This window comes from Symphalangus syndactylus, chromosome 8, assembly GCF_028878055.3.
Source record: "Symphalangus syndactylus isolate Jambi chromosome 8, NHGRI_mSymSyn1-v2.1_pri, whole genome shotgun sequence".
In the NCBI taxonomy this organism is placed as follows: domain Eukaryota; kingdom Metazoa; phylum Chordata; class Mammalia; order Primates; family Hylobatidae; genus Symphalangus; species Symphalangus syndactylus.
The window spans coordinates 129,544,819-129,559,900 of NC_072430.2; the positions used below are offsets into that span (position 1 = coordinate 129,544,819).

The following is a 15,082-nucleotide window of genomic DNA, read 5'->3' on the forward strand; positions in this document are numbered from 1 at the left end:
ACTTATCAAAGGATCAGAGACAATAAAATGTGTAAGAACATGGAATATGAAGTCAAGGATAGCAGAGCCTTAATTCTGGCTCTGTGTGAACTTGGGCGAGTTCATTATTCATTCAGAGCCTGTTTTCTAGGCTGTAAAATGAGATAGTAATAGCTATTTCACAGAGTTCTCAAAAGTTTTCACATACACACAATGTATAAGCAACTATGTACTCAACTAGAGCTTGATGTTAACATGCAATGTTTTAATGGATGTGAAATAAGCCTATGCTTTTGTGTGGGGAATGTTTAATTTTACATTTAAGAGACAGGGAGGAGAATTAATAACAGATAAAACAGAAAAGGAAGAAGCTGTTCATTTTAGTGAACTCCTATTAAAATATGATGTCATTCAAGATTAAAAAAAAAGAATGCCTAATGCCTTTCATGAGAAGCTGAGAATTGTCAAAGTAGAGAGCAGTGAAAGAAAACTCAAATTTTTTACGGAGCTGGATGTGTTGAAACTAGATTCTTGCCAATCTGTTGCCTAGCAACCATGGTATTTGCCCTTGCCACCCCACAGGGAGCCGCAGGGCAATTTAGCACAGGGTGGACCAATAAGGTTGCTTAATACACTTGTGGTAGGTCAAGCAAGTGTTTCTACAAAGCTCTACAAACGTCAATGAATTCATTTCAGTGCTAGTATAATCTAGTTTCAAAAATCCAGCCAATGTTCCTGAAAGTGTGGCCCACTGACTGTATGCATCAGAGTCACCTGAGCAGAAACCACAGTGGGGCTGTGAGGGTGAAGACCGAGAGAAGTTTTCTTTCCAGAAGAACATAGCAATTTTATAGCAAAACACCCTATTGGCAGTTAGCATCGCAGTTAGGAGCCCAGGGATGGGGCTGGTGGCATGTGTCCAGATGTTGGATCTGTCTATTCCTGGCTGTCTAATGCTGGCTGGGCAAGTTTCTCAATATTTCTATAACATAGTTTCCTTGTTATTAAAAGGTGATAATGATGATAATAACAAACATATGTTTGTAATTGCTACAAGTAAAGGGCTTAGAAGTGTATCTGGCACAAAGTAAGCAGTCAATAAAGGTTAGCTGCTATTAGCAGTTGGGGTCAAGGCTTTTTGCAGTGTAATTCTCTGGGACCATTTCCCAGTCTTAGCCCAGCTCTTTGGTGACCTCTTTCTTTTTATCTGCTGTCTCTAGGCCTGACTATTCATGTTCCATTATCATCACAGGATATTTGTAAGCAGGGCTTATCTTCTTCCCATCCTATAAAGCACAGGTTTCACTTTATCTTTATCCTTAAAATCAAGGACTACTATGGGAATTTTTGCAGGGTTTTCAGTACTAGTGACGCAGAAAAATTAGCAGGGAATAAAATAGTTTTGTCCCAGGCTTCCTCCTTTCTCTCTCTTTTTTTTCTGTTTTACATCCATACAGTTGAGAAAAAATATGATAAGAAGATTCATTCATGTTGCCCAAGAGAGTTGAATGTTCTGTCCTGAGCTTTGCAACATAAAAGTTTAGCAGATATTTGGGATCTAGGGCGAAAGGCACTCTACTTGGTTTCTCCTTGGAGCAGTTCTTACAGAAGTAAGACGCTGAGGTACAAGAGAGAAAAGAAGGCTACAAGCAGTTGAAAGGGAATTAAGGTGGGAACAAAAGTGAAGGTGAGAAATCTCCCCCCAGGAGCAATAATAAAATAAAGGCAAATTTTCTGGTCAACTTGTCCTCAGCTGAAGGTGACATTCTCAGAGAACTACGGATAGATGAAAAGATCTATCTGGACATTTGAAGTTGTGAGGTAGAAGCTCTTGAAACACAAGCAAAACTGAAGGCCTCTGGGAACCCTAGAATAGTCCTTTGAAGTCTCTTGTGTTATATGGATCCACTTACCTGCTTTTCATGCCATCTTTCCCCTGGAAAAGTAGCTACACTTGAAACCTTGGTTGGATCTAGAGATTGGGGGTGGAGGTTCTGAATGGTCCCAGAATTTAGAGTTCAGGCTAACTGGCCCTATCTTGAAAACATGCCTGGCAATAAAATGAGGCAGTGTTAATAGGCAGGAGCTGAAGGAGGCCGGCAGCCAAATCCAAGGCTCTGAAAGTCTTGGGTTCTAGAGACCCAGAGCCACGAGCTAGGAACACTTGTTCATGTGAGAGCAATTGGAAACTGCTGAAAACTGGAAATACACAAATGCCGTATACACCCCCAAAGAGGGCAAAAGGACCATGAAATGAAAACTTCCTAAAATGATAGAAACATTTATAAATCCGTAGTAGTTGGATTAAAAACGACTGAGAATGGACTATGTTTGCTGAACGTAATTGACTTCTATGACAGAAAGACAAGCCTAGCGGGTGGAATCTTAAAGCAGGACACGCATGAAACTTTGAGTGCTCCACATGCCACTTTCATCAGCAAATTAAAACGATAATAATAATAATAAAGAATCTCAAGTAGTCTTTTAGGTAATTATCTAATGATTTGAAGAATTATGTTGGATTTTTAACTTTTGCAGATAAGTTTAGGTAACAGGCTTCAGTTGCTTCCAATTCTGGCAGCATTGAAAAATACTTTTTCTTTTTTTTTTTGAGATGGAGTTTTGCTCTTGTTGCCCAGGCTGGAGTGCAATGATGTGATCTCAGATCACTGCAACCTCTGCCTCTGAGGTTCAAGCGATTCTCCAGCCTCAGCCTCCCAAGTAGCTGGGATTACAGGCATGTGCCACTACTCCCAGGTAATTTTGTATTTTTGGTAGAGACGGGGTTTCACCATGTTGGTCAGGCTGGTCTCGAACTCCTGAGCTCAGGTGATCCACCTGCCTCGGCCTCCCAAAGTGCTGGGATTATAGGCGTGAGCCACCATGCCCAGCCCCCCCCAGCTCTACTAAAAATATATTCTAACTAATTTTTTCCAAAATAGCTTTTAAATTACAAAATTTATGTGTAATATCACAACAAAAGGGAATTATATAAGTTGAAAATCAATCTCTCCCCTCCCACTACAGTCCCAAACTTGTGAGGTAGCCAATGTTATGAGTTTGATGTGTGCATTCTTTTATCCTTTTCCTAGCCTTATATAAACATATTTATGTATATATGTATAAGTATTATATATCTTTCATGATATCATACTACAATTCTGTGACTTGCTTTTTTCTCCTAACAATGTATTAGGGGCATCAGGCCGGGTGTGGTGGCTCATGCTTGTAATCCCAGCACTTTGGGAGGCTGAGGGGGGCGGATCACTTGAGGTCAGGAGTTTGAGACCAGTGTGGCCAACATGGTGAAACCCCATCTCTACTAAAAATACAAAAATTAGCCAGGCATGGTGGTGGGCGCCTGCAACCCCAACTACTTGGGAGTCTTAAGCACGAAAATCGCTTGAACCCAAGAGGTGGAGGTTGCATTAAGCAGAGATCGCGCCACTGCACTCCAGCCTGGGTGACAGAGGAAAGACTCCATCTCCAAAAAAAGAGAAAAAAAAAATCATGGGCATCAAAACTAAGCTATTTAAATAGGTATAATCTTTTATTTGTTTTATATTATCACAAAATATAAATGTGAAAAAATTTTAGCCTCACCCTTATTAATTGATAATTCAAAATTTCCAATGCAGCATACATGTCTGTTAATTAGATCTTTATTCCCAGTGGCGTTTTCATACTATGTGTTTGTATATTTATATATGCTGCTTTAAAAATACTTGTGAATTATATTTCAAAAGTTACAGACATATTTCAAACATCATGTGACAGTGTTTCTTTCACTATATTGTTATCATTGCTAAATGGTATTTCTCTTAAAAGTTTTCTTCCCTAAAATTGTTCTTTTAATTTCTATTTCCATGACTACTAGTGAAGCTGAGCAACCTTGTATGCCTCTTAGCCAACTGCATTTCTTCTTTTAAACAGCTTGCTCATATCTTTTGTTCATATTTTCTCGGGTTATTTGTCTTTTTGTAAATTAATTTGTAGGATTTTGAATACTAGGAATGTATGTATTTATAAGTAAGTGTGTGTGAGTGAGTGTGTGTGTTCAGAAAAAAATATAATGAGTTACAAATGATTTCTCTGATTAAATATTTTATTTTGACTCTGTTTATGGTACCGTACATTCATCATATACAAGTTTTAATTTTTTATTTGGTTAAATCCGTCAGTTTTCTCTAACTTCCCACTTAAAAATGTTTTCCTACATTTTTATAACCTTCGTTTTTATTTTGTTTGTTTCTTTGTTTGTTTATTTTTTTGAGACGGAGTCTCGCTCTGTCGCCCAGGCTGGAGTGCAGTGGCACGATCTCAGCTCACTGCAAGCTCCGCCTCCCGGGTTCACGCCATTCTCTGGCCTCCCCATGCCGAGTGGTTGGACTACAGGCACCCGCCACCACGTCCGGCTAATTTTTGGGGTTTTTTTTTTTTTTTTTTGTATTTTTAGTAGAGATGGCGTTTCACCATGTTAGCCAGATGGTCTCGATCTCCTGATCTCGTGATCCACCTGCCTCGGCCTCCCAAAGTGCTGGGATTACAGGAATGAGCCACTGCACCTCGCCTATAATCTTTGTTTTTAAATCTTAGATTCTTTTATTCATCTGGAATTTATTTTTTGTATGTAATATGAGATATGGACACAACTTTATTTTCTTCCAAAATGGATAGTTGAGTAGTATTTGTTGAATTGTCCACTCTTCCCCAGAGACTTTGAAGTGCCATCTTTACTATTTCTTAAATAATATTATGCACTTAAATTTGTTCTAGATATTTTTTGTTTCACTTGTTTATTTGTTCATTCCAGAACACAGAAAAAGACGTAGGGTGCCCCAATTTATTTTTTAAAGCTAGCATCTCTCTAATACCAAAGGAAAAAAGAAAACTAGAGCCAAATTTCACTCACAATATAAACTCCAAAATTTGAAACAAAACAAAAGTAAAAACAATTAGAAGGCAACACGGTATTAAGGTAGTAATACAACTTGAAGTAGAAAGTTATGCCAGAAATACAACTAGGGATCCACAGGACAACAGCCCATTGATTTTATTACAGTGCTAACTAAAACAGAAAAGCTGCTGTATTAATAGGACGCATATGCATGTGATAACAGGGCAGCCGGTCTTTATAAACACTCTAAAATTTCATAGAAAGACACCTCTTAAAACACAATAAAGAAACGCCAGAAACGAACCTAAAACATCTTTCATAAAGGATGAAAGATACTAAGGTCTCCCCCAAAATTCAAGAATAAGACATATTGCCTGGTATTAGCATTATTATTCAATATTGTTTTAGGGATATAAAATAACAGAATAAGATAAAAATCAAAGAAACAATATACTTATTAGAAAAGAAGAAAATTTTACTTGTTTACGCCTACACACCTAAGAAATTAAATACGAACTATTAGGATAAGAGTTTAGTAAGCTAGTTATTTATATTAGGAAATCAACAGCTTTTAAAAAATATCAGTAATTAACAGTAATAATTAATTCATTAAGTAATTAACAGTAAGAAAAAGAAATGGAGTTTTAAAATTCCACTCACATTTGTGACAAAATTATAAGGACCTTAGAATAAATTTTACAACAAAGCTAAAGATCTTTATGAAGAAAACGCAATATATTTCTGAAGAATGCACAAGACCTGGTTAAACTTCCCTGTTAGGAAGTCAGTGTCATAAAAATGTCAAATCCTGCCTAAGTTAACACATATTTATTGCAGACCAGGTTTCAATAAGTCTGATTTTCTGGTATAAAAAATTATTTGCCAACTTTTTTTTAAGAATAGTGACACCCTACTGTATGCTAAGACTTTCTCTAAGGCAACTCTAAACAAAATATTATCATACTGATATCACACACTATTTTTATCAGTAAATGTGAAAACAGTATTCTCAGATATCCTGATGTTATCTGAGTCTGCATTTTTTCTTTTTTCTATCTCCTTAAAAGGTATTGTAATGCAATGTGAACTTTGGGAAATACATACAAAATAATGGAATTGGGAAAAAAAGACTGATAAAACAATGATCTGAACTGAACAGTACATCAGAAAATATGTACAGTCATATTAGTATTAATATGTACATTAATAAGGCTAGCTTATATAACATAAATATGTTAAGAGCCGAGGAAAGATATTGCTATTGTATGCAGCTTTAATGAATTCCTAGTTGGGACACACCACTTTCTCAGGATTCAAGACTGAACTTAGATTCCACTACTTTCAGTTTGACCTGTGCTGGGCTAAATTTTATCACCATATTTTCTATAAGGAAAGGATAAGCATCATTTATTTATTCAGTAAACATCTGCTAAGTAGCTGCTATGCACTGGCTCAGTGCCTGCCCTAAAGCCGCCTGGAGCCTGGTTAGAAGAGAAAGAAGCTGTTTTGTAGGCTTCTTATACACCAATAAAATGCAAGTCAATGCTATACCCAGAGATGTTCTATCAGTCCCTGATGTAGTTTGGCTATGTGTTCCCACCCAAATCTCATGTTGAAATGTAATCTCCAATGTTGAAGGTGTGGCCTGGTGGGAAGCGTTTGGATCATGGGGGTGGATCCCTAATAAAAGGCTTGTGCCATCCCCTTGGTGATACATGAGCCCTAGCTCTGAGTTCACATGAGATCTGGCCATTTGGCCGGGCACAGTGGCTCATGCCTGTAATCCCAGCACCTTGGGAGGCTGAGGTGGGCAGATCACTTCAGGTCAGAAGTTTGAAACCAGCCTAGCCAATATGGTGATACCCCATCTCTACTAAAAATACAAAAATTAGCCTGGCATGGCCAGCCGCGGTGGCTCATGCCTGTAATCCCAGCACTTTGGGAGGCTGAGGCGGGCGGATCATGAGATCAGGAGATCGAGACCATCCTGGCTAACATGGTGAAACCCCATCTCTACTAAAAATACAAACAAACAAACAAAAAAAAATAGCCGGGCGTGGTGGTGTGCACCTGTAGTCCCAGTTACTTGGGAGGCTGAGGCAGGAGAATGGCATGAACCCGGGAGGCGGAGCTTGCAGTGAGCTGAGATCATGACACTGCACTCCAGCCTGGGCAACACACCAAGACTCTGTCTCAAAAAACTAACTAAATAAATAAATAAAAATAAAAAATAAAAGAAGTGTGCGGTACCTCCCACTCCAGGCTTTTACCACGTGACATGCCTGCTCCCCCTTTGCCTTCCACCGTGAGAATAAGCTTCCTGAGGCCTCCCTAGAAACCAAGCAGATGCCAGCACTATGCTTCCTGGACAGCCTGCAGAAACGTGAGCAAATTAAACCTCTTTTCTTTATAAATTACTCAGTATCAGGTATTTGTTTATAGCAATGCAATACTGGCCTAATATAGTCCCTTCAAGCTGTCTACCGGGTTTTACCATTAACTATTTCCACAGTTAGTACTTAAAAGAGATACATCTTCAAATAAGAACTCCATTATCCAAAATTCTCATGTAGTATGTTTGTTCCTAAAACTCAATCCACATAAATAAAATTAAATCAAATCTTTGTACTGGGAATACTTACATCTTTCTCGACTTGTGGGTTTTAAGTTAATTAAAAACAAAAGAAAAGAAAACCTAAAACTTGAACAGTCACCAAATAATGTGAAATGATTAAGAGGAAGATGGAAAGTCATCTAACAAGTAATGAAGTTTGAAAGACATCCACTAGGGCCGGGCGCGGTGGCTCACGCCTGTAATCCCAGCACTTCAGGAAGCTGAGGTGGGTGGATCACTTGAGGTCAAGAGTTCAAGAGCAGCCTGGCCAACATGGCGAAACCCTGTCTCTACTAAAAATACAAAAATTAGCCAGGCATGATGGCGTGTGCCCGTAATCCCAGCTACTTGGGAAGCTGAGGCACAAGAATTGCTTGAACCCGGGAGGTGGAGGCTGCTGTGACTAGAGGTGGTGCCACCACACTCCAGCCTGGGTGACAGAGTGAGACCCTCCCTCAAAAAAAAAGACATCCACTAGTTAGAATATTTGGAATTATCTACTGAAAATGAGAAGATAATAATAGTAAATTGCATTGAGAATCCCTTGGCAAAAAGCAAAAGCCTTATAAATAAAGCATTGGAAGCATCACATTTACCTCCTTCACCAGTAAATTTTCTGCCTTGTGCTCTGCATCTTCAGGTACTGTTGAGTACAATGTGCGGATATGCCAGGAAACTGTGGCTGCCTGAAAAGAACAATGAAAAGAAATTGAGTCCTCTGGCTTAGAAGTGTTGAGCAGACCAGCACACTGAAAACACGAAAGGGAAGTCTTTTAGATCTTAGTATTTAAAGTTAACAGAAGACAGAGATACTTCTGTAGTTCTTCCCAATTTAATCTCTAAGAGCCAAGATGCAGACATTTATTTGATTACCAGTACTAATATTTTTACAACAGTTACTGTTTTATTAGTGCAGCTCATAGTTTAAAGCTGTTTCCTCCTTTGCAGAAAACAAAAATTTAGGCATCTGTATGTTTTCAATTTAGCTTATTTCTATTGGAATCTTTTTTTTTTTTTGAGACGGAGTCTTGCTCTGTCACCCAGGCTGGAGTGCAATGGCACGATCTCGGCTCACTGCAACCTCCGCCTCCCGGGTTCAAGCGATTCTCCTGTTGCAGCCTCCCTAGTAGCTGGGATTACAGGTGCCCACCACCACCCCCAGCTAATTTTTATATTTTTTAGTAGAGACAGGGTTTCACCATGTTGGCTAGGCTGGTCCTGAATTCCTGACCTCAGGTAATCCACCCGCCTTGGCCTCCCAAAGTGGAATCTTTTTTATTATTGCTGTTAAGGCTAAAATAAATTTGAAATGAAGAAGAAAACTTACAAAATCAGCATTATTTTGATAATATCGTAAAAAATCTCAAATATCAAAGGATAAACACAGTCCCTTTTAGAAGCTAACTGTGCGCGTGTGCGTGTGCCTGTGTGTGTGCACATGTAGTCGTAGTTAGGGCTGGGAAGGAAGAAAGAGTGTTTAGTAAATCTGAACCTTGAAAAAAATAGGTTGTGTTTTTGGTGTCTTCATTTTTGCTGAAATAAGCAAACTTTTTCAACTTCCATGCTAAATAAACAATATTCTTTTAAATGAATATATGTTAATTAATATATAAAGTACTTCTTAAAACAAAACATCACAAACAGAATTTCATAGATTATTGCCTCTTATATGTCTTCAGCCTATGAAGCACAGGAGAATGAAATGCCCTAAAACAGCAAGTTTCCACTTCCAGCCATCTGCTTCCTTTAGTCTGTGCACCTCAGTAGTTCTAGGGATGCTCAGGTGGTGAGTCTGTGACATCCATGGTACCAACAGCTGAGATCTTATATATTGCACATCACAGCTATTCATTTAAACTGCTCTAGATTAGCTGCTGGAACAGATAAGAATCTCCAAACTCATCCTCAGTATTGGAGAAGATGGGTAGGGAGGGGTCAAGGGAGTTTCGTCTTCTGAGTTCACAGCCCTTGCTGGCAGCTCTGCCACCAAGGGCAGCATCCTTCCCATCATTCCTTCTCTTCCAATCCTGGACTCTTATTTTCTCCAAATCTCTCCTTTCTTCACTCCTGATGTAAGCTCGGTAAGTGCATGACATTTTATTTTGTTCACTTATAACCTCAGTGCTAGTTGGATGTCTAAATGATTCTTTGTTGAATTTATTGACTGTGTGTTCCATAAGAGGATGAGAGTATGTGGGAGCATATATGAGTGTGTGCGTGAGCATGTGCAATTGGGTGGGTGTGTCTGTGCAATGTGTGTGGAGTGTGTGTGCATGAGAGTGTGTTGAATTTGAGTGCATGTGTTCGTGTGGTGTGTGTATGTGTTATGTGAGCATGTGTGGTGAGTGTGTGTGGTGCGGTGTGAGTGTGTGTGGTGTATGTGTATGTGTAGTGTGAGAGTTTGTATGTGTGTGAGTGTGTGGTGAGTGTGTATGTGTGTGAGTGTGTGTGGTGAGTGTGTATGTGCATGTGGTATGAGTGTGTGTGCTGTGTATGTATGTGGTGTGTGTGTATGTGTGGTGTGTGTGTACTTGTGGTATGTGTGTGGTGTGTATATGGTGTGAGTATGAGTGTGGTTTGAGTCTGTGAACATGTGCAATTGGGTGTAGTGTGTGTGCAATGAGTATGTGTGGAGTGTGTTAGTGTGTATACATGAGAGTGTGTTGCATTTGAGTGCATGTATATGTGCGGTGTGAGTGTGGTAATGTGTGTATGTGTGGTGTGAGTGTATGTGGGCGTATGTGGTGTGTGTATGTGTGGCGTGTGTGTGTATGTATGTGTGGTGTGAATATGTGTATGGTGTGTGTGTGTGTGCATGTGTGGTATGTGTGGTATGTGTATGTGTGGTGTGAATGTGTGTGGTATAAGTGTGTGTGTATGTGTGGTGTGTGTGTTTGTGGTGAGCATATGTGTATGTGTGGTGTATATATATGCATGGTGTATGTGTGGTGAGTGTGTGGTCTGTGTGGTGTATGTGTGGTGTGTGTGTGGGGGGAGTGTGTGTATGTATATGTGGTGAGTTTATGTATATGTGTGGCATGTATATGTGTGGTGTGTGTATGTGTGTTGTGTGGTCTCTTTGTATGTGTGTGGTGTGTATGTGTGGCATGAGTGTGTGTGCTGTGTCTGTATGTGTGATGTGAATGTATGTAGGTGTGTGGTATGTGAATGTGTGTAGAGTGTGTCTGCATGTGTATGGCTGTACACATGTGAATGGGTGTGATGTGTCAGTTTGTGTGGTGTGTGTGTATGTGTGGTGTGAATGTGTGTGGTGTGTGGTATGTGAATGTGTGTAGAATGCATCTGCATGTGTATATACATATGTGAATGTGTGTGATGTGTCAGTGTGAGTGTGTGGTGTGAGTGTGGTGTGAATGTGTGTGGTGTGTGTGGTATGTGAATGTGTGTAGAATGTGTCTGCATGTGTATGTACACATGTGAATGGGTGTGATGTGTTAGTGTGAGTGTGGGTGGTGTATGTGTGGTATGAGTATGTGTGATGTGTGTCCGTATATGTGGCGTGAATGTGTGTGGTGTGTGTGGTATGTGAATGTGTGTAGAGTGTGTCTGTATGTGTATGTCTGTACACATGTGAATGGGTGTGATGTGTCAGTGTGAGTGTGTGTGGTGTGTGTGTGGTGTGAGTGTGTATGTGTGGTATGAATGTGTGTGGTGTGTCTGGTATGTGAATGTGTGTGGAATGTGTCTGCATGTGTATGGGTGTACACGTGTGAATGAATGTGATGTGTCAGTGTGTTTGTATGTGTGGTGTGAATGTGTGTGGTGAGTGTTGTGTGTGTAGAGTGTGCATGTGTCTGTTCACGTGTGAATGGGTGTGATGTGTTGGTGTGAGTGTGTGTGCATATGCACATGCATGTCGGGAAGCACGGGGTTTGTATCCTGTGAAAGAGGAAGAATGTCATGTAGATTTAATAAGATGAGAGGATGAAAAACGAGAAAACTAGGATCGAGATACATAAATGGTGAAAATAAATGCTCGCCCTAAAGCACAGCTGTGGACTGAGCTCCCTGGGCCACTGCACTTGCTCCAGGATTTGACTGCAGCTGTATAAACAGCTCAGAAGAGGCTGTGGCTACTAATTCAAACCAGGCATAGGTGCAGGGAGCAAGCGTAGTGCCATGGATGGAACAGGGAGCGGTTGCTTTGCATGCAAAGTAAGATAGAGCCAATTTGGATCTTCTTATTTACATTTTACCTTTTTTTGTTTTTGTTGTTGAGACAGGGTCTCATTCTGTTGGCCAGGTTGCAGTGCAATGGTACAATCACAGCTCACTGCAGCCTCGACCTCCGGGGCTCAAGTGATCGGCCTCCCCAGTAGTTGAGACTACAGGTGCGCACCACTATGCCTGGCTAATTTTCACTTTTTTTTTTGTAGAGACAGGGTCTCACCATGTTGCCCAGGATGGTCTCCAGCTCCTGGACTCAAGTGATCTGCCTGTCTCGGCTTCTCAAAGTGCTGGGATTACAGGCATGAGCCACTGCGCCTGGCACACATTTTACATTTTTAATTCCTTTAGAGTTCCCTTCTTCAAGTTGCTTATTTTATGCTATTCACTCTGTTAGAAGATAAATAGTAAATAAACTATATTGAAGTTTTGGAGTAGAATATTAAGAACCATGCCTAAATTGAGCTTTGGGGATTATTGCTGAATTTAAATGATCTGGGATGCCTTTGTTTCCTATTTGGATGGATAATTTACAGATATATAGTGGTACTTGCTTGGTTTCCAGGGAATATTACATATTATAATCTACTGGGAACATTAGACATTTTTCTTTCCAATTAAAAAAATTCTATATTATGGCCATTATTAATAAAATTTTTATACAAAAATGCAAGCTCTTCCTCTTTTTCATTTTCCACTAGACTCTCCATTGCTTTCTTTTTTTTTTTTTTTTTTTTTTTGAGACGGAGTCTCGCTCTGTCGCCCAGGCTGGAGTGCAGTGGCGCGATCTCGGCTCACTGCAAGCTCCGCCTCCCGGGTTCACGCCATTCTCCTGCCTCAGCCTCTCCGAGTAGCTGGGACTACAGGCGCCCGCCACCACGCCCGGCTAATTTTTTTTGTATTTTTAGTAGAGACGGGGTTTCACCATGTTAGCCAGGATGGTCTCGATCTCCTGACCTCGTGATCCGCCCGCCTCGGCCTCCCAAAGTGCTGGGATTACAAGCGTGAGCCACCGCGCCCGGCCTGCTTTCTTGACTTAAAAAAAAATACTTTAAGTCTGATGGAGAGTAGAGTAACATGGCTCAGAATCAAGCTTATAATTAAGTAAAACGTAAATAATAAGATCTAAATTGGCTCCATCGTACTTTGCATGTGACACAACCACTCCCTGTTCCATCTATGTAGTAAACTTACTGTCCCACTATGATCACTGCTCTGTGACATAATAAAATAAGGTGGGCCAGGCACGGTGGCTCACGCCTGTAATCCCAGCCCTTTGGGAGGCTGAGGTGGGCAGACCAACTGAGGTCAAGAGTTTGAGACCAGCCTGGCCAACATGGCAAAACATCGTCTCTATTAAAAAAAAAAAAAAAAATATATATATATATATATTTTATACACACACAAAAAAAATAGCCAGGCGTGGTGGCGGGCATCTGTAATCCCAGCTACTTGGGAGGCTGAGGCAGGAGAATCACTCGAACATGGGAGGTGGAGGTTGCAATGAGCCAAGATCATGCCATTGCACTCCAGCCTGGGCATCAACAGCGAAACTCCGTTTCAATAAATAATAATAATAATGTGAACACTTAGCTGATTTAAGAAGCTTTTTGTTTGTTTGCTTTATTGGTAAGTTTCTGGAATGTAGGCTTGGGTTCCCCATAACAGTAATCACATGGCTACTAGATTAGTAATGTCCTATAGTTAGATAGGTCCCCAAATACATAAGGTAATATTCACATCCCATTTATGAGACTGCAAATTCATTCAGGTTGGGTTACAAAAATTGCTTAATCATGTGTACAATGCCTGGTGATCTCTTGTTATAAAATGATGTTGACTTTTTACTAAATAAGACAACGGGCTGAATCATGGTCATGGAACCATGTGATAAACCTAAAACATTATTTTACAATAAGTGCAGTTATTGCACATCTAATATCTTGTGCAGGTTACACAAGGTATAGGAAAGGGAATGCATGTATGATGCATGCCCATAACGTGCTATTGATCTTAGTTGTATTTTATTATAATACTGGAGCATTTGTCTGAAAAAGTGCAAGGACAGCCAGGTGCGGTGGTGCACGCCTATAATTCCAGTGCTTTGGGAGGCTGAGGCGGGCTCATCATCTGAGGTCGGGAGTTTGAGACCAGCCTGACCAATATGGAGAAACCCCGTCTCTACTAAAAATACAAAAAAAAAAAAAGAAAATTAGCTGGGCATGGTGGCACATGCCTGCAATCTCAGCTACTTGAGAGGCTGAGGCAGGAGAATCGCTTGAACCCGGGTGGCAGAGGTTGTGGTGAGTCGAGATGGTGCCACTGTACTCCAGCCCGGGCAGCAACAGCAAATCTCCATCTCAAAAAAAATAAAAAATAATAATAATAATACTAGTGCAAGGACTCCACAAGTTTCCACTTTAAAAACTGTGGCACTTCCTCTCATTTTAGATCTCTTTAATGTGTCTCCACTGAAGCAAAAATGAATTGATCAAATACGAAGAAAACTATAAACAATCATATTTGGTAAGGGTTTTAATATGGTTACAAAGAATTTTTTCTTTTCTGAGAATCAGATGCTTTCAGATCACTACAAATTGTCTTGACCACAAGAGACTTCCTGTTCTCTTTTATAAAACTCTGGTCAACAATTAGTATAGCTCAATAGCATAAAACGGATCTGAAACTGCAGTGGAACTCAGCTGAGCTTCTCCTTTGGTGGTAGGATTTCATAAGGAGCCTATCTATTGTCCAGAGATCAGGCATTTGGAAATAAAAACTGTCCTGAAATGATGCATGCGGGCCTGTGTTTATAGTTTCAGGTCCATGAGATTCAGATATCCTCCCTTGCAGCCCTGTCACTTTCTGGTTCCTTGTAGCCTGCAGTGGGTGGTCTTAGGGATTTTGTTGCAGCCACCAATCTGCTGGCTACACTAGCTACAGAAGACTTCCTTCCAAGCACAGCAGGACCATCTCTCAGTTGGCCAAAGGTCACTGTAAAAGTCTAAAAAAGGGCTGCTTATCCTATCTTGGGGCTGAGAAAAGCTTCCTCTGACAGTATTGTAGCTTCCACCTGTTCAAAAAGGAGGACAAAATGATGGTGTTTAAAGTAATCAATCAATCTAAGCTTGGGGAGTTATAAGCCTCACAATAAGAACTATTAACTAAAACTTCATGATTAATGACCCTCAGCATGTGTTTAAAAGTGATTTTAACCAAAATTTCTCAGACACTAATATTGCCTTTTATTCTATTAGAGAATTGCCCTTAGATTACATTAGTTGCTTGAAAAACATCTTTTACCACATTCAGAAGAGTATTATTGTGATTTTATCTTACTTATTGTTTAAATACATGAGAATATTACTTTAGTACCTGACTTGTGCTTTAGAGGGAAGGCCCTT

The 15,082-nt window shown here is 40.1% G+C and overlaps 1 protein-coding gene across 14 annotated transcripts in view; it reads right to left on the reverse strand.

Moving 5' to 3' along the window:
• The window catches only part of DOCK10 (dedicator of cytokinesis 10), a 277,997-nt gene that overhangs the window by 143,936 nt on the left and 118,979 nt on the right, over window positions 1-15,082 (reverse strand). For all 14 annotated transcript variants that reach the window (XM_055290801.2, XM_063645746.1, XM_063645741.1 and 11 more), the window contains exon 3: window positions 8,087-8,176. In XM_055290801.2, coding sequence (XP_055146776.1) covers window positions 8,087-8,176 — 90 coding nt within the window. The remainder of the gene's footprint in view (window positions 1-8,086; window positions 8,177-15,082) is intronic.